An 18,176-nucleotide genomic window follows, 5' to 3' on the forward strand; every position below is an offset into this window, starting at 1 on the left:
CCCCTGGCGGCCGTGGGGGGGGGCGGCACGGCCCGACGGGGCGGGAGGGGACGGGGCGGGAGCGGGGGCACCAAGCGGGGCCGGGGCCGGGGGCACGCAGCGGAGCGGCCCCGCGGGGCCCGGCCGGGCTCGTCCACGGAGCAGCCCCGCGCCCACGGCCGCTCCAAGCCCCCCGCGGACCCGGTCGGCGGCACAGCGGGGGGGAGCTGCGCGGCGCCTCCCGCCCTCACGGGGCCGCGGAGCCCCGAGCGGGGACCGGGACACGGCGGGGGGGCGGCGTTAGGGAGCCCCGGCCCCGCTGTGGGGTTGGGGGGCGGCGGGAGCGTGCGGAGGGGCGCCCGTCGGGGCACCCCCCCCCTCCCCCACACACCCCGCGCGGATTTATGAATGGGGAGCCCCGCCCCGGCCCCGCCCCCGGCCCCGCCCATTGGTCGTCCCCCGCCCCGCCCCGCCCCGCCCCGCCGCCTCGCGCCGCGCTCGGCCGCCCGCCCCGTCGGGGCCGCTCGCCGCCGCCGCCGCCGCCATGGCCCGGAGCCGCCGCCCGCCGCGCCGCGCCCCGCCGCCCGCCCGCCGCCCGCCGCCATGAGGCGCGGGGGCCCCGCCGCTCTCGCCGCCTGCCTCGCCGGGGCGCTCGCCGTGCTGGCGGGGCCGGGGCCGGGGCCGGGGCCGGGGGCGGGCAGCCCCCCGTGGGGCGGCCGGCGGCCCCCCCGCAGCTACGGCCACCTGGAGGGCGACGTGCGCTGCCGGCGGCTCTTCTCCGCCACCCGCTTCTTCCTGCGCATCGACGGCGGCGGCGGCGTGGAGGGGACGCGCTGGAGGGAGCGGCCGGGCAGTGAGTGGGGCGGGCGGGGAGTGGGGCCGGGGCCGGGGCCGGGGCCGCCCCCTCCTCGCCGGCTCCCGGGGCCGTGCCCCGACGGCCGAGGGACGCCGGGCTCCGGCTCTGCCCCCCCGCCTCCGGGCCGCGCGGCTCCAGCCCCCGTTTGCCGGCCCCGCGACGTCGGAGCGGGGCCGGGGGCCGCTCCTCGCCGGGGGTCCCGCGGCCCGGCCCCCCCGGCCCCGAGGCGGGGCCGGAGCCAGGAACCGCCGGGTGCCCCCGCGGTGCCAGGGGCGGGCGCTGCCGGGGCCGGGCAAAGGGCGGCGAGCGCGGCCGCGGGGGGGCTGCAGCCCGCGCGGGGCGGCGGGGCCGGACCCCGCCGGGAGGGGACCCGGGGCCGGCCGTGTCCCGGCGGGGCTGCGGGACGGGGCGGCGCCGCCAGCCGGGCGGCAGCCGCGGGTCGCGGTGCCCCGGGGGGGCGGCTGTAGGGCAGCTCCCTGCGCCCCCGGAGCGCCTCTCCCGGGGTCTGGCTGCCAGGGGAGCGCTGCCAGCCTCGTGCTCTGCCCCGGGGGCCCGCTGTCACTTTGTCGGCTCTGCCCAGTGTCAGGGGAGGCCTGGGGGGGCCTCATCCCTCCGGGTGCCGTCTCCCCCTCAGCAGAGCCGGCGGCGCTGCCCCAGCCCCGCGTTTGGGCTTCTCCTGCTCCGGCAGGGGCTGGGGGGGTCCGACCGCTGCCCGTGAAGGTGTCGCAGGGAGAAGGGCCGAGGAGGGGGAGGAGGAGGAGGAGGAGGGCTGGGGGGGCTCCGGGGCGCCGCTGGGCTCCGCACCCAGCAGCCGGGGGGCAGCGGAGCAGGGGCGCGCGGAGCATCCCGCTGCCTGCGGGGAGGTCGCGGCTCCATCGCAGCTGGGGCTGCAGGAGGCGAAGGCCCCGGGGGGCGGCGCGGGTCCCCCCGAGGCGCTGGGAGTCCCCGGGGCTGCGCGTGGCGAGGGTCAGCCCGACGGGGCCCAGCGCTGCGAGGCCGGGACAGCGCCGGCGGCACGGCGCGGGCCAAGAGCGAGCGCCGAGCATGGGGATGTGCCCGGGGACAGCCGCCGGGCGGGGACCCGCTGGGCACGGCCGGCAGCCCCCCCGTGGCACAGATGTGGCGCGATGCCCGAGCGCGCTGGGGGCTTGCGGCAGCCTCCCCATGGAGGGGCCTGCGGGGTCCTCGTGGGGGTCGGGCAGCGCGTCCTGGTGGGCACCAAGAGGGCGAACATGGGGGGATCTCAGCACTGCCCAGGCTGCTGCTGCGAGCTGGAGTTTGGGAGCAAGCAGGCAGGATCAGGCCTTCCCCTGGGGCCGGGGCTGGCGCTGCGTCTGCTCCACCCCGCAGCCGTCAGGGGCGGCCGTGGGCAGAGGCCGGCACCAGGGTCCCCGCGCCAGCCGGGAGGTAGCAACGGTGCTGTCGGCCCCGGGGTCCTGCTTCGGACCCGTGGGGGCCACTGGGGGCCCGTCCAGGTGACGGCACCGGGGGCTGCAGGGGACGTGGTGCCCATGGTGCCGCTGCGGCAGGAGCCGGGAGCTGCAGAGCAGGAGGCAGCAGCGCGCCCTGGGCACGGGCTCCTGGTCCCCGTGACAAGGGAGGTGGGCACCAGGCTGGCAGGGCCGGGGGCACTGGGGGTCTCGTGCCGGGGGGTGCCTGGGCAGGGCATCAGGGCGTGGGGAGGGAAGGCTGGTGAGGATGGGAGCAGCATCCTCTGCCCCGCGTCCGGGGGGATGTCACCCACCCAGAGACCCCGCGCTCTGCCGGCGGCGGTGTGAGGAGCACAGCCCAGCCCGGCCGGGTCGGGGGAACCCTCTCGTGGTGCCAGAAGCTGTCGGGAGCCCCACGCGGGCGCGCTGCCAGCACCCAGTGCCCCGACACGTTCCCTCGGCCGTGTGGCAATGGGGCCTGGCAGGTGGAGAGGCTCCAGGCTGTCGCACCGGGCTCGCTCTGGTTATCGGAGCCAGAGATAACCCGCGCCTGGGCTGGGCCGAGGCGCTGCTCCTCAGCCTCCCGGCAGCCACCGGACCAGCCCTGCCAGCGGCCGCTGTCCCCGGGCTCCCCCCTCCTCGCACCCCACGCCTGCCCCAGCCTCCTGGGCAGGGCTTGCCCAGACCCCGCTGGGGCCGAGGGCTTGGGAGCTGCCGCTGCCTCCCCAGGGTCCTGCCGGCCCCGCAGAGCTCGGCCCCGGGGTGCCCCGCGCCCCTCAGCCCCCTCACAGCCTGCGCGGAGCCGGGCGCCCTCCCGGGAACCCACGGAGCGGGGCTGTGCCGGCCGGCCCTGCAGAGCGGTCCCCAGCGGAGCTGGAGGGGCGCTGGGAAGAGCAGCGTGGGGTTATTTTTAGAGGAGTAAAAGTCCTTTGTTATAAATAGCAGCAGCTCCAGACGGCGATAAACTGAGATGGATTTGCAGGCATTTGCTCAGCCCGTCCCCACGGCTGCTGCTCGTTAATGGCTCTGCTGGGCCGGGACGTGCTGAACCGCACCGCTCAGGTCCTGGCTGGTGCTGGAGCCCCGTGCGGGGTGGCTGGGCTGAAAATCCCCCTCTTAGGTGTGCCCCCAAAGGTGCTGACCTCTCAGGAGCGCTCACGCCGTCCTAGTGCCACATCCAGCCCCGTCCACTCCCAGCAATGGCAGGACTGGTCCCATGGGGGCGATGCCGGCTCCACCGGTGCTCAGCACTCTGGGGGTGGGGGGGACGACTCCCAAAAGACCCTGCCCAGAAGCTGCAGACGCCGCTCTGTGCGTGCCGTGAGCCAGCCAAAGCCTCTGTGCATCCTCCAGCCCCGTCCAGCCTCCGTGGGGCTCCCCGAGCAGAGCAGGACGGGGCCGGGCCGGCGGCTCTCGCTGGCCTGCAAGCAGAATCCCCAGAGTCTCCGTGGGTGCTCTGGGTGTTTCCACCATAAAATCCGCCTGGTCTGACCGCATGCCTTTCCCATTAGCGGCTCCGATGAGGATCTGCGGGCTGGGCGCACGCTTCTCTGCCTGGGCTGGAGCCGGGCCCTGCTGCGGGCTCAGCGCCTGGGTTCACCCCCTCCGTTGAGCGTCCCTCTGTCTGTCCCGCGGCCCCCAGCCCCGATCCCCACGTCTGTGCTGGTGCCAGCCAGGTGAGCGGCACCGGTGCCCACGGGGAGCACCGTCCCAGCCGCGCTCTGGTGCCCGCAGCCCCCTGCCCGGGTGCGGAGCCTTCGTATATCCCTCCAGCACCATCCAGCCCCGCCGCCTCCACCCCCAGGCCCCCACCCGCCGTCACCCTGCACCCTTCGCCCCCTCCAGGGCCATGCTGGCCTCGGTGGGACGGGCGCTCTGAGAGCAGGGTCGGGTCCCCGGGGCACCGCAGCACGTTTTGGGCAGAGGCACAGCTGCCAATGCGGAGAGAATGAACGCGAGGTGGGCGCGGGTCGAAGGCTGACCGCTTGTTCCAGGCAAGCAGAGGCTTGGCTCGGCGTCGCTCCAGCGCAGCTCTGCTCCCGGGGGCAGCTGGCCCAAGGGAGGGCAGGAATAAAGACCAAACCCTCCCCAGATCCTGGCTTTCGCCCTCCTGCTCCTGACTCAGGCTGCAGCCCTTGCTCCCCGCTGTCCCTCTGTGGGGAAGGCATCCCTCCATCCCTCCCTCCCTCTGTCCGTCTGTCCAGCCGGCCGGCGAGGCTCGGCGGTGCTGTCCCTCCCTGGTGGCACTTCGTGGGCACAGCCGTGGCGCTGGGGAAGGGCCCCTCGGGGAGGTCGCCCGTCTCACTGCGGCGCTTCGCTGTCCCGCAGGCATCGTCGAGATCCGGTCGGTGCGTGTCGGCGTCGTGGCCATCCGGGCGGTGCACACCGGCTTCTACCTGGCCATGAACAAGCAGGGGCGGCTCTACGGGTCGGTAGGTCGGGTGCTGCCGCCGGGGCCGGGGGCGCAGGGCAGAGCTGGAACGGGGGGGCCTGCACCCACTGGGGCCAGTGCCCGGGAGCGGGCTCCTGGTTTCCCATGCCCAGGATGCTCCCCGCAGGGGATGGTGCCTGCGGAGCCCCTCTGCCCCGTGGGGAGCCGGGGCTCCTCCGCCTGCCCTGCTCTCGGGGCTCCAGCCCGTGCCGGAGCGGGGTGAGGACCCGGCGCTGCAGAGCGCAGCCCCCGCTCACCGCCTTCCCTCCCCTGCCAGAAGGAGTTCAGCCCCAACTGCAAGTTCACGGAGCGCATCGAGGAGAACGGCTACAACACCTACGCGTCGCTGCGCTGGCGGCACCGGGGCCGCCCCATGTTCCTCTCGCTCAATAGCAAGGGCAGGCCGCAGCGAGGGGGCCAGACGCGACGGCAGCACCTCTCCACCCACTTCCTCCCCATGCTCATCAGCTGAGCCCAGCTCCCAGACGGTCCTGTGGAAAAAAGGGAAAAATAGGGTTATTTTATATGTGTAAATATCTTTTTTTTTCCTATTTATTGTTTTATTTTTTAAATGCATGGTGGAGGATGGACACGGACATGAAAGCTCCAGAACAAAAGCCGTGCGGGGATGCGGCCGTCCCCGGTGTCCCATGGGGGCAAAGCCACACGCCGGGGCTGGGGCACGCGCCCACCGCGGGCCGGGGCTGCCGACGTCTCCCCCCACCCCGAGCAGCCACCACCAGCCCTGGGGCTGGGACGTCCCGGGGCTGCGTTCGCTTTGTGGCCAAGCACCCGTGGAAATTAAAGCTGTGTTTACGGCACGCAAAGGAGCTGAGTCTTCGAGGTTTGGTGCCGGGGGTGGCTCCGTCGGAGTGGCCGCGGGCCCTTTCTGAGCGGCTGCAGCCCCAAGCAACTGCCCTGGGGCGGCAGCCGCGGCCACCAGCGGCCTCCCTGCTCCTTGCCCACCCACGCCCTGCCTTGAGCGTGCGGGCGGAGGCGCACCCAGCCCAAAACCTCACCCGTAGGAAAAAAGAGCGATTGTTGTTCCAGTGACACAAAGGACGGAGCTGGAAAAAGCAGCTGAGGAAGGGGAGAGCCCCGCATCCCAGCCTTGTGCTGGGCGAAGGTGCTGGTGCGAGCGTGACCTCCTGCAGGAGCGCCACGGCTGCACCCGTGCCCAGCAGCCCCCGGCTGCCGCCCGGCCTCGGCGCTGCTCCGCGCCCTCCCGGCGGGCAGGGATGGAGCCAGGCGCCGGGGAGGAGGCGCCGAGCACAGGCACCTGCCCCGAGGGGAGCAGGGCCAGAAATAGCCCTGCGCCTCGCCTCCCGGCCAGGGCACGTTCCTGTGCTGCCTGCCGCACCCCGCCGTGCAGCGTGGTCACTTCGTCGCGTCAACGTGCGAGCGGTGAGCGACGGCCCAGGCAAAAACCACCAAACTCGTTCCATTTCTCACCGAACCAGCTCCCGGAGTCGGTGGCAGGAGGGAACAGCCACCGCGGTAACTCCGTCGGGACCACGGGGGGCACCGGCCCCGGGCCAGTAGCCCCGAGCTGGGGCAGGCAGCAGGAGCCACAGCCCCCAGGCGTGCTTTGCTTCGCCCACCCGAAACCCACCCCGAGCATTTTACACGCAGGCACAAACCATACGCGGAGCTCCCAGGGGGCTGCAGGAGCATCCCCTCCGCCCCGGGACCCTCCTGCCATTGCCACTCCGAGCCCAGGATCCCAGTGGCAGAAGCTCCTGGCTCGAGCTCTGGCACAGGACGAGCTATTGACCCTGATATTCCAGTCCTGAGATAAACCCTCACCCCGGAGGCGGCCGCCCGCTGAGATGAAAGGCGCCCCTGAGCTGCCCCGCTGAGCTGGCGAAGCCAACGCCAAAACCTTCCGGGACGGTCGCTCAGCGCCGGCTGCGTGCTGCCCTCCCCAGCAGGCTCGGCAAATCGCTCCCGGTGAGCGAAGATGGGACGTTTTCCCCAGCAAAGATGCTGTTTATTCCAAAATGGTTCAAGAAGTGCCAAAGGACGCCTTCCCCCTCCCGTGGGGAGGCACGTCCCTGCTTGGAAAGCTTGCAGCAGGGTGGGGAGCCCTTCCGGGGCCAGCACCTTCCCCAGACACCCTCAGCCTGCTCACAGGGCACCACCCGTGTGTCCAAAGGCGGGAGAAGACATAGGGAACCTCGGGACCAGAGATGCTCAACCCTCCTGCCCCGGGCAGGGGCAGGTCAGTGGAGGCCCCGCAGAGCTCGGCTGCCTCCCGCCGGGTCACCCCCGGCTCACCCTGGCCCTGCCACCTCGTCCCAGCCCCCTGACAGCAGCAGGGCAGCACCCCGCCGGTGCCCACGGGGCGTTCGGCTCCTCCTTCATTCCTCATCCCTCTTCCTGCTGCACCGCAGCCACATCCGAGCTCCTGCTCCTGAGTCACTGGAGACACAAACGCTGCAAGAGCCGTGGCCCAGCCCCAGGACAGCGAGGCCACCGGGTCACTGTGCCAGCGGGAAGCTGCAGGGCACCGCGGGGCAGGAGGCACCACGCAGGGCTGGGCAGCCCTTGGCAAAACCAACCCCAGGTCTTGCAGTGCCCATCCCAGCGACGTCTGGGCACCGCGGGAAGGTGCAGGGCCAGTGAAGTGGCTCCCCTGGGACCACGGGGGTGTGAAAAACAGGAGCACAGCGTTCCCAAGCCTCCTGACACACGGAGCACACAACGCTTCCACAGACGCCAGGGGCAGGGAGCCCACTGACTGCTGCAGGGACTCGAGGCGGAAGAGAAGGCATCGGCCGACATCCCTGAAGCAGCCCAGCCGTGTGCTGCCCGCTCGCTCCTCCTGCCGGCACCGCACAGCCGCGTGCAGCGAGGAGCCTGCCCCGCTTCCCTCCCCAGCTGTAGGCAGCAGCCAGCAGAGCAGGAACCTCACCCCGCACGCCCCAGCACGCAGCCCTGCCCAGGATCCAGGCTTCTCGGAGCTGGCAGTGCTGTGGCTGCGGTCCCGGAGCAGAAGGAAACAGGAGGCCCTTGGGGAGAGCTCCGGGGGGAGCCAGGTTTTTGTCCCCTTTCCCACACCCCCCAGCCCAGCGGAGCATGGAGGCGCAGCAGGTAGGTCACTGCCCACACCGCTCACCTTCTTCTCATTCTTCAGCCCCCAGCTGTGACAAACTGTGAAACACACCTGGATAGTTGTCTCTCTCCTTTTTTAATCAGCTGTATTTTAAGTAACTTTGAAATACATTTTCCTCCAAAATCTTGGTTTTCCTGTCTATTGTTTGATCACAATGATATTTGTCTGGTCCTCACTCTGATGCGCACCCAGTCCTGGTGTCAACACAGTGGAAAAGTCCATCGAGCTGAGAGAAGGACTGCAACAGGGAGAAGATGTAAAAAATACAAAAGGCCAGGCAAGGATGCTTTCAGCTGCAATCCTGCGGCAAGCCGCCCAACGATCCATGGGCTGGCAATGCACGTAGGGGTGCTGGCCGCGTCGGAGCCTGGCGCCCGGAGCTCCCAGCACACGCACACTCAGCATGCCGGGAGGGCTTGGACAAGCCCGGCCTGCCCTTGGGTGAGACGGGAGGGCTCAGCACAGCAGTCTCCGGAGAGCTTACCCTGTAGTTTTCCTCAAATCATGCATAACGTCTCGTTGAGCTGAAACGTCCATTTATTTAAACAGCAGTAATAATTTAAAATTATAAAAACCCTTTCAGTGTCGAGTATCAGAAGGGCAAGGTTATAAAGAAAAATAAATGGGAGTCGAGCTGGGGAAAGGGAAGGATAATGGGATCTATTTCAAGAGTTCATTTTTTCAGTGACAACTATTGCCCTCCCCAGCTGGAGATCCTGGGAGGGAGGCAGTGTCGTTACGCTTTCGTTTTAAAGATTTCAAACTCCAAAGCAGAAGAGATAGTATCCAAGGGGAGGAGGAGGAGCAAAAGAAAGAAAGAAATCTCAAATTCAAAATCTGACAAACAACCTTTCCATTCAGAATTGCAACCGCTAGCTCAGCACCTTGGGTTTCCATCTGTGGGGCACAGCAGCCTTTCACTGCAACGGTTTTAAGTCCACGCGGCAAATGGATGCATTTTATTACTAGACAGAGCTCCTCCCCCCCATCACAGAACTTGAGGCTTCTCATCTCTGAAGGACCCAGAGTCTCCGCGTCTTCAGAACTCAAAAGGGAATTCTGGGGGTGCAGCTTCCCCCTCGCTACCCTCCCCTTGCTCTGCTCTGGAAGCCCCTTTTGTTGCTTACGTTGGCTGGGGAGGGAGGAAGGACAATGGACAGGGCCCCAGGGACAGAGGTATGGATTAAGATTCATGAGTTGTTCGATGAGTTTTCGTTACTTGGTGAGCTGGAGGAAGAGGAGGAGGAGGAGGAGGAGAAGTTCATTCCTGTGAGTCCTGGGGGGTTTGTGGCAGTGTTTTGTCCGCTTAAGCTTTTCCGGCACACAGGACACGTGTCGTGCTTCGGAGAGCAGACAAAAAACAAGAAATATGGGAAACGTGGTTAGAAACACGATACAGGAGCAGCACTCGAGGAAAGGGCTAGGATGACACTTCTTCCTCCGATGAAAGGCTGCTTAGGCCTCATCATGGAGGTGTGGAAATATGTACAGAAGAGAACAGTACCACCAGCAAACCCCCAATTGCTACAAAACCCGCGAGATCCACGCAGAATGCACTAACCTGTTCCAGCCAAGGGACTATACAGCTGTTGTGGAATAGGTGATTGCAAGGTAACTGTCGGACGTTTTCCCCAACTGTATAGTCTTCTTTACACACGGGACACTCTAACCCAGAATCTGGGTCACAAGGGAAAGCAAAACACAGCTAAGCAATAAAGGAGAGAAGACAATCGAAGCACCCCTTCAGGATCCCATCACCCTCTCCCTTCCCCCCCATTTAGCTCTTGTGCTTCTGCCCCCACTGCTGCTTCATCCCGGGAGGGGAAACTTGTCGCTTTGCAGGCCCTACCACCACCAATCCACCTTCCACTGCCCCGGGTTTGCTGCACTGTTCCCTTCTTCAGCCTACTACGTACAAACCATATTTAATGAGCAGATGCGTGTACATGTGCACATACTCGTACCAAAGCCTCTGGTGCTCAACTTGTGCCTGCCCGACTGATAAATAAGCTCTCACCCAGCACGCCTGGCAGAGCTGGCAGCACACGCCAGCACAGAGCTGCAGCCTGGCCCAGCAGCGCGCACGTGCTTGCTCATCTCTATCTGCGCTCAACCTTTCAGAATAGACAGTTCCCCTCCCTGGGGCAAATCCATCCAGTCTACGCTGCTCTTTACTTTGTGTGAGTAGAGCAGAGCAATATTTCAGCTTTCGCCCCTCTTTGAAACGTTTTAGACCTTGAAGGTACTGGCAGACAAAATTAAAATCACAAGAAAGCGTTGAACAGAATTTTCACAGACCTCTTTGCGAGCAATTCCCCGGAGGAGACATACACACCTACGTGTTCCTGCGTGATCTGTATGGTGGGGAGGGCCTGAATCTTTTCTTTGTCTGCTGGCGGCGGTCCAGTGTTTTCAAACTGATTTAGTAACTGAAAAAAACAATAGGCCACAACACAAGGCAGAAAGATGTGAGCTCAGCAGCACACAGAATCTGCTCATTTACCAAACGAGGGCACTTGAACCCAGCAGCCCCTGCACTGTGGGCCTTGTTTCCCACGCCTGCACCTCCAGTGGTTGCTCCCCTGCATCACAACGGCTGCTGTCAATTTCGCAGCACTGCCCAAGAGGACTGTAGACCCCATGACAACGCCAGTTTTACCTGTGTAATAATCGCATCCAAGCCATTAGCACCCCAGGCGTAGTCCATTGGATTTGAATGCAAGACCCCCCTTTAAGAATAAGAACAGCAGTTAAATTCGGGTGGGGGTATGAACAGTGTCAGAAAGAAGAGTTCATCCTTAACTCACCAGGGACCAAGTCCTAGGTTTGGTATTGTTGTTGGTGCAATAATGCCATTGACCAGCTGCTGAATGATCCTGAAAGACAAGAAAGCCAGGATTAAAAAAATAATTCACGTCTGCCAGGTCCCAGCCCGGAAATCTGACATGGCAAGAGTAGCTGAATACTGCTGCACCATCAGAGGGAATAGAAGGAAAAATTAAATACCCTGTAGTAACTGCAACTGCATCTTACAAACGGACGCCTGTGAAAGGCGGTCACAGCGGACAGCTGTGCCAAGAGCAGTCTTCGAGGGACTGTTCCTCAAACTGAGGAGTGAAAGACGCAGGCTGACTCGCAGCAGACTCCTCAGTGAGAAGGAGCAGGGCTTCCTCCCCAGGACCCTCGGCAGCCGCTCACCCTTCCAGCGTGGGAACGCCCTCGTGCCTGCCAGCGGCACGCCGTGCGGCGAGGCGAGCCCGGGGCTGCCTTGCACCGTATCGATGCCGGGACTGGTGCTCTCGCTCCCTCCGGTTCTCAGAGTCCCGGTTGTCTTCCGACTGCACGTTGGACCCGAACGGAATCTCAAAGCCGTCATCGAAAATCCCGAAGGCAAACTGGCCGTAGCCCTGCGGCAAGGTGAATAAGTGCTGATCCACGTTCTGGGGAGGAGAGAATTCAGGAGCAGATTGTAACGGGAACAGGAACAGCTCAGCTTTCACTGCTGGCATCTCCTCGGCCTCCCAACAAAGACTAGTCTCTTCAGATCAGCTCACGAGCCTCAGCTGATACAGGTGCTCAGCGCACACTCAGAAGCGGCTTAGTGAGGAACAGACACAGACTGAAACTACACAGAATGGTTTGGGTTGGAAGGGACCTTAAATCATCTAATTCCAAACCCCCTGCCACGGGCAGGAGCACCCACCTCTAGACAACTCCATAGGAACCCAAGAAATAAAGACAGCTCCCCTGCTTTCTCGGTAGCTGCTGCGTGTAACTGCTGTCTTTTAAGCTGAGGCTACCGCATAGCAACACACCCAGACAGCTCTCCAGATCCCAGCTTAGCCCCCTCACAACGAGAATAAGCTACAAGGGATGGTCCTATTAAAAACGCACAGCAAAATGCTACACGCAGAGATTGCGGCAGCAGCACGGGGATGCCATTAATACCTCCTCTCCCAGACTTTATCACAATCCAGGGAACGTTTAAGCAATACGCTAACGGAGAAGTGCTTCAATTCAGCGGCAAGAGAACTTCTGAAGAGACAGGAAGGACTTACCTCAAAAGGATGCCTGCTCTGATCACTGGTTGACGTAGAGGAGCTGGTCTCATTGTCAGTGTTCCTGAGAAGAACGAAGGGTGCTGGTAAGCATCAGAAGGGTGCTGTGCGAAGATCTTCCCAGCAGAGGGGATCAAGGGACACGAGTTTGACGTGCTGAGCAGAGGCAGAGCTGCTCAGTACACAGGAAGCGAGCCAGAGCTGAAAGGGACCTCAGAGGTCCGTTCCCCTGCCCGTCCGCTCCGTGGCAGGAGAGGTTCCATCCCAAACAGAAACCAGCCTGCCTCAGGTGCTCGTTTTCTAGTTGTCCCTACCAATTTTCATTTTTCCCCCCATGCAGCCCTCAGTTCCTCGTGTCTTCACCTCTCTCCCAACACTTTCAGATTCCAATTTTGTGAAGCCACAGAGAAGCCACGATGTCAAGCAAGGATTCCCTGCACAATCCACCTCAAACAAGCCAGCTAATCCTCTGGGGCACCAGGAAGAGAAGACTTAAGGTACAACCCCTGACCACTACGACCCAAACACGCTCAAGTCTAATCTCGAATCAAAGGAACTTCTCTGTTGCAGCAGCATGTGACCAAACGGGACAGGCTAGTAGGAAAACTCCTAATGCCATTAGGCTTCTGCTTTCGGAGAGCTGCAGGAATATTTGCTGCTCAGTGTCCAGGTCTACATTTTGACATTATAGGTAACAAAAAAACTAAGGTTCGGAGATTAAGAGCCTCTCCCCAAGGTCACAGCAAACGACCGGCACAGGTAGGGTTTGCCAGGACCGATTTTCCACCTCTCAGGTTGGCGTAGTCAAACAAAAGGTCACCTTGTCAGCGCAGAACCCTCCGCTGGCGACGAGCTGCTCTCCCCCAGCTCTAAGAGCAGTCGGGAGGCAGCAAGACGCGTCCGACACACGCCCCAGGCAGCGCAGCGCAGCGAGCCCTTGCACTGAGCGCGTGCCAGGCTGGCTGCATGCTGCCCAGCCCGTGCTGCTCCCGGCTGAGGTCCAGCCAGCGTCTGAGACACGAGGACATTTCTGCCACCCTCACCCATTCTGACACTGCCAGGGAGCAGTCCCGCTGCAGTCAGCAGTAAGACACGTGAACGCAGATCTCAGCTGCCTCGGTGCAGAGTCCAAAGTCTTAGCCAAAACACAGTGCCACTGGTGCTTTAAACTAGGTTACACGCGCTCTCCCTTCTGCAGGTGGCTGAAATCTCCTCTGGGATGGTTAGAGCAGAACAGTTCAGCTGGAAGGGACCTTCAGAGATCACCTAGTCCAACTGCCCGACCGCTTCAGGGCTAACCAAACGCTAAAGCGCACGAGGGCATTGTCCAAATGCCTCTCGAGCGCTGACAGGCACGGGGCCACCAAGCACCTCTCCAGGAAGCCTGTTCCAGCGTCGGCCCCCCCTCCCAGTACAGAAATGTTTCCTAAGGCCCAGTCCGACCCTCCCCTGCGCAGCTTTGTGCCCTGCCTGCCGCTCTCAGTGACCGGGGAGCAAAGACCGGTGCCTCCCCTGCTCAGGAAGCTGCAGAGAGCAACGAGGTCGCCTCTGGGTCTTCTTTTCGCATGTGCCACGAGGAAAGCCTCTCTAACGCTTTTTCTTCTTGTTTTAAATCAACACATTCACCCCCCAGCCTCTACCAGCGCTGACACTCAGCACCGGCTGATTTGCCTACACAAATTATGTACTACACACCCATGGTGACAGGCCACAAACTGGCCAGAAGGAAAAAAAAAAAGTGTAGTGACAGTGCCTTTTACCTAGAAAGAGGAAAAGCACAAAACGGGTTGGGATCACCCTTGCAAAAGCGTTTGGGAGCAGCGCATTACCTTGGCTCTTCAGGAAGTTCTTCAATGAACCCAGATTCGCACCGTGGGCAGATGTAGTCCTGTGGGAGAAGAAACAGAGTGAGAAAAGCGAGTGGTTAAAGAGCCACAAGGAGCGCCCGCAGCGCGGTGCGATGGAAGAGGAGAGCCCTGCAGCCCACGGTCCCAGCCCCACGCCACGATCAGAGTGCGTGCGACAGCCCCCAGGGAGCCAGGCAGCTTCCCCGGGAGCTGCGACGCCCTCAGCAGCACGTTTCTTGTGGATCAGAGCCAGCGAGACGTGCCATATTCCAACGCCAGGGCGACATGGGCAGAAGCATTCACTTCTGCTGCACAAACGGCCAGACCAAGCAGGCAGCCAGCCTTGAATTCAGGAAACCTCTTCGATCAGTCTTACAGCAGAGCGTAAAAAGAGATCGATACCCCACGTTGTACCTGCTAGAAAGGGAATTCTGCCCTGATGAAGATAATTCAGGGAATAACTCGGCACAGACAGCAGAGTTCCTCTCACCATCTGGCTGTGTACTACTGTAACCAGCCTCAAATCCCATTTCACTTTATTTTAAGGGTAAAAACGGTTTGCCCAGCCAGCACAGACAGACCAGTTATTGTACAAAACACATTAGCAAGTCTGTCACCAACATTGCTCAGCACAGACAGCAAGCAGGGCTTGCAGAGCCAAAAAGCCCCACAAACCACTGATGTCTGCCGTCACCAGGCTCATGAGGCAAATTGCTAAGCCTGACCCTGTTTGGGACTCGGGTTTAGAAAAGATTTGGGTGATACTGGTGGACCCACAGCGTACACAAAACGTTAGGGAACATCCCATGCGGCGCTGGCTGAAGCGAAAGCAAAACCTCCGGCATTCCCAGAAGGGGAACTCAACGCCAGGCTCCAAACAGCTGCGGGCTTTGTGGGCATTCCCCCACGTCCCCAGGAGGCCAAACTGTCCTCATGAGAGGCCAAGGAGGGAGCCGCACCGCGGGCTGGTTACAGCGACGTCCTCACTTGGGAAGGGCTGAAGGAAAGCTGCGACTGATGTCCTCAGGGGCTCCCACCACTCGAGCTCAGGAGACACAAGAGGGGCATTCTGCGAGGCACAATGCCCCAGCCTCACACTCCCACGCCCAGCGCTCGCCCCAGAGAGCCACTGCCACCCTTGTGGCTTAACCCTGAGGAGCGAGCATGCTGGAATAACCAGCCTGCGTACTCGGGAGCAGGCCTCCCTGAGCTCCCTACGCGTCCCCCCCCAACGCTGGGGGTCAGCGAGGAACCTGACTCACACCTCACGACCACGCTGCCGCAGCAAGGAGCCCAGAGCGCTTCGGATCACGGAAGGAAATCCCTCCGCTCAGCACGAGGCAGTCAGCGCGCCGGGGGAGCAGCAACGCCGCGGCACCGCTGAGTCACCGGAGGAAGCCACAGGTCCCGTCCCTGCGCCCGGCCTCGCCCCACCTACGGCAGAGCTGCCGCGGGCACGCAGCCCCGCGAAACCTGGCGCGAGGGACAGGACCGGACCGGACCCCACCGCCGGGTGACAGGGCCAGCCTCGGCACGGAGAAGCTCAGGACCTGCTGAGACTAACGCTAGCCCCGTTTACCCCTCTAGGTTCGAACTGACGTGAGTCCCGGAACAAAGCTGGTGGATTCCCAGAGAGGGGAGAGGAGGGAGAGGAGGCGAGTCTCACGGCGCGGCCCGATAAGACATCTGCGATCGCGCCTCAGGCGCTGCGGGAGGACCCGATAAGGGCGCGCAGAAGGCGGCAGCGCCAGCGCTCCCCTCGGAGCCGCTCCCGCCTGCCCAGCGAGATAAGGAGGCGGCAGGCACCGAGCAGCTGCAAGGCCTCCGGAGAGACCTGCAGGGGCTGCAACTCCCTCTTCCGGGCAGAGCCCTTCAGGTTGGCGATTGTGAAACCAGCAGATGCACAGAATTTACACAACGCGATTTCAGCAACGTTTCTGCACCATCCAAAGTCTTCCCCAAGCTGTCACCAGCACACAGGGACTCCCGTGCAGGTCGCAGGAACTCAGAGCAATCGCCTCTGCCTTGGAAACAAGCCCTTTCTCTTTTACTTCTCACCAGCACGTCACCGGGACGAATTATTGCACCGGGCACGCTTGAGAGAAGGCAGAAGTCGGCAATTCGCTCCTCTCACCTCTCTTCTCGACGGGAGCTGTGTTTTGCCCCCCTCAGACGCAACTCCCGACACCGAGATCAGCGAATTCCTCGGCAGCCGGAGCAGCGCCAGCGGTGGCGTTCCTCAGCTGCCTCCGCCGCTCGCTCTGCGGTCGGGAAGTGAAACCAAGCGAACCCGGACCCCGCAGCGAGCTGACTACCCGCTGCCTGGGCCCGCGCCAACACCAGGAGCCGCCTGCTCCCCGCCACGCTCCGCCGCTGCCGGCCGCGCTCCGCTGGCACGGGCCCAGCGCCGGGCGTCGGAACGGGGACAGGCGGCCGGACGCCGCCCGCAGCTCCGGCAGCCTGGCAGGAGCCGGCCCCGCTCCGTCTCAGCCGGGGCTCACCTGGGTCGCCCCCCGCCGGGCCTCCCCCCCCCCCCGCTGACGGGCCGCAGGGCCGCACCGCGCAGCGCCGGCCCCGCACGGCCGCAGCCCCCGGGGACCGCGGGGCCCCGCGCAGAGCCCGGCCCAGCCCCCGCCGAGCGGGGCCGCCCGGGCCCGGTCACGGAGGGAGGCACCCGGGCGGGGCTCGTGTCCCAGCGGAGCCCCCCCCGGCCCCGGCCCCGGCCCCGGCCCGGCCACCGAACCGCTCACGGCGCGGCGCCACGAGCCGGGGCAGGCGGGCACCGGGCCGGGCCGCGGGGACGCCCCCAAGGCTCAATAACGCGCACAGGGAACCGCGGCGGCGCCGTGACAGCAGCGGCGGGACCCGGCCGGGCTCCCCCCGGCAGCGGCGCCCCGAGACCCCGGCGGAGCGCCCGGAGCCGCCCCGGGGGCAGCAGCGCCCAGGGCCCGGCCCGGCCCGCACCGGGGCCCGCACCGGGGCCCGCACCGGGGCCCGCACCGGGGCCCGCACCGGGGCCCGCACCGGGGCCCGCACCGGGGCCCGCACCGGGGCCGCGCAGCCGCCGCCGCCCGGCCGCCCCCCGCCCCGGTCCCGGTCCCGCCCCGGCCCCGGTCCCGGCCCCGCTCACGGGCAGGCGCGGGGCGATCTCGGCCGCGCAGCAGTGGCAGAAGAAGCGGCCGGGCTGCGGGGACGCCTCCGCCATCTTCCCACCCCCCCGCGCCGCCCCGCCCCGCCCCGCCCCGCCCGGCGACGCGCGGCCGAGGAGACGGCGGCCGGGAGGGGACAGAAAGGGGCGGGGGGGGAACGCGGGAAGGAAGGGGCGGGGCGGGGCGGGGGCGGGGCGGGGGCGGGGCGGGCGGGGAGGGGCCAGGGGCGCGTTCCCGTCCCGCTCCCGTTCCCGGTGTCGGTCCCGTTCCCATTCCTGTTCCCATCCCCGTCCCCGTCCCACCCTCACACCCATCCCGTCCCGTTCCCGTCCCGTCCCCGTCCCGTCCCGTCCCCATACTCGTCCCTTCCCGTCCCCATCCCAGTTCCCGTTCTCGTCCCGTTCCCATTCCCGTCCCCGTTCCCCTCCCGTCCCCGTTCCCCTCCCACCCCCATCCCCGTCCCCGTCCCGTCCCCGTGCATTTTCCCCTTCCCCCCGGCCCTGCCCGGTCTCAGAACCGCCGTGACCCCGGCCCCGAGCCCCGCTCCCCAAAAACCACCCGGAGGGGGCGGGGGGGTTCCGGCCCCCCCCCGGTCACACACCGCCCTCCCCGCAGCGCCCCACGCGCGTGCACGAGCGGCGGCGCCGCGCGCCCGGCCGCAGCCCCCGGCGGCAGCCGGCAGGTGGCTCCCGGGGCCGGGGCCGGGGCGGACACCGGGGGGCTCCCGGCGGCACCGAGCCCGGCCGGGGCTTCGCTGCCGCCGGGGGGGGGCGCGGCGGCGGGGCGGGAGCGGCGGCGGGGGTGCGGGACGGGGTGCGGGGACGGGGTGCGGGGTGGGGATATGGGACGGGGATGTGGGACGGGGATGCGGGGCTCTGCGGGGCAGGGATGCGGGGGGGCCGCAGGACAGGGATGCGGAGCTCTGCAGGCAAGCCCCGCGGCTGCCCCCCACGCATCACCGGTGGGGAAGCGCCCACGCAGGCCGGGGACACGGGACCCTTCCTCCCGGCCCTGTTTCCCGGCTGCAGCACAAGCCGCCACCCGCGCGAACGGGTGAATGGGTGCCGGGTGCCCGTGGGACGGGGCGGTGGGACGGGGCGGCGGGACCTGGCTCCACTGACCTCGTCCCTCTGGAATTCCCTGACGCAGGAGCAGCGGAAGCCGAACGTGGCGGCGCGTGCTGGGACAGGGCGGCAGCGGCTGTTCCTGCACGTGGAGGCAGCCGCCCCAGCCCCTCGGCCTCGCAGCCCCCCCCGGCTCCCTCGCAGGGCCTGGGCATCACCCCTGGGCTGGGGGGTCCGGGCAGGCAGC

At 65.6% G+C, this 18,176-nt stretch overlaps 2 protein-coding genes across 2 annotated transcripts; one reads left to right on the plus strand and one right to left on the minus strand.

Annotated features, from left to right (window-relative positions):
* The first annotated feature begins 582 nt into the window (after positions 1–582).
* Positions 583–5,496, plus strand: FGF22 (fibroblast growth factor 22). Its single transcript, XM_035569963.2, has 3 exons — positions 583–832; positions 4,594–4,697; positions 4,974–5,496. Exons 1-3 carry the CDS (start codon positions 583–585, stop codon positions 5,166–5,168), a joined length of 549 nt encoding a protein of 182 aa, XP_035425856.1. The 3' UTR covers positions 5,169–5,496.
* A 2,371-nt stretch (positions 5,497–7,867) lies between these two features.
* RNF126 (ring finger protein 126) lies at positions 7,868–16,954 on the minus strand. The gene is made up of 9 exons (XM_035569954.1): positions 16,847–16,954; positions 13,699–13,757; positions 11,870–11,933; positions 11,010–11,251; positions 10,619–10,687; positions 10,471–10,540; positions 10,147–10,240; positions 9,373–9,488; positions 7,868–9,151 (listed from the first exon to the last, which is right to left on the minus strand). Exons 1-9 carry the CDS (start codon positions 16,919–16,921, stop codon positions 9,002–9,004), a joined length of 939 nt encoding a protein of 312 aa, XP_035425847.1. The 5' UTR covers positions 16,922–16,954; the 3' UTR covers positions 7,868–9,001.
* Positions 16,955–18,176: the final 1,222 nt, after the last annotated feature.

Source organism: Cygnus atratus, chromosome 26 (genome assembly GCF_013377495.2).
Source record: "Cygnus atratus isolate AKBS03 ecotype Queensland, Australia chromosome 26, CAtr_DNAZoo_HiC_assembly, whole genome shotgun sequence".
NCBI classification, from domain to species: Eukaryota; Metazoa; Chordata; class Aves; order Anseriformes; family Anatidae; genus Cygnus; species Cygnus atratus.

What these genes read in the sequence shown, in the direction of transcription:
- FGF22 (XM_035569963.2), top strand. Translation starts at nt 583, where the DNA reads ATGAGGCGCGGGGGCCCCGCCGCTCTCGCCGCCTGCCTCGCCGGGGCG. An exon ending in CTGGAGGGAGCGGCCGGGCA is followed by an intron (nt 833 to 4,593) that starts GTGAGTGGGGCG and finishes GCTGTCCCGCAG; the next exon opens with GCATCGTCGAGATCCGGTCG. An exon ending in AGGGGCGGCTCTACGGGTCG is followed by an intron (nt 4,698 to 4,973) that starts GTAGGTCGGGTG and finishes CTCCCCTGCCAG; the next exon opens with AAGGAGTTCAGCCCCAACTG.
- RNF126 (XM_035569954.1), bottom strand. Translation starts at nt 16,921, where the DNA reads ATGGCGGAGGCGTCCCCGCAGCCCGGCCGCTTCTTCTGCCACTGCTGC. An exon ending in AGATCGCCCCGCGCCTGCCC is followed by an intron (nt 13,758 to 16,846) that starts GTGAGCGGGGCC and finishes CTTCTCCCACAG; the next exon opens with GACTACATCTGCCCACGGTG. An exon ending in AGAGCAGGCATCCTTTTGAG is followed by an intron (nt 11,252 to 11,869) that starts GTAAGTCCTTCC and finishes TCTCCTCCCCAG; the next exon opens with AACGTGGATCAGCACTTATT.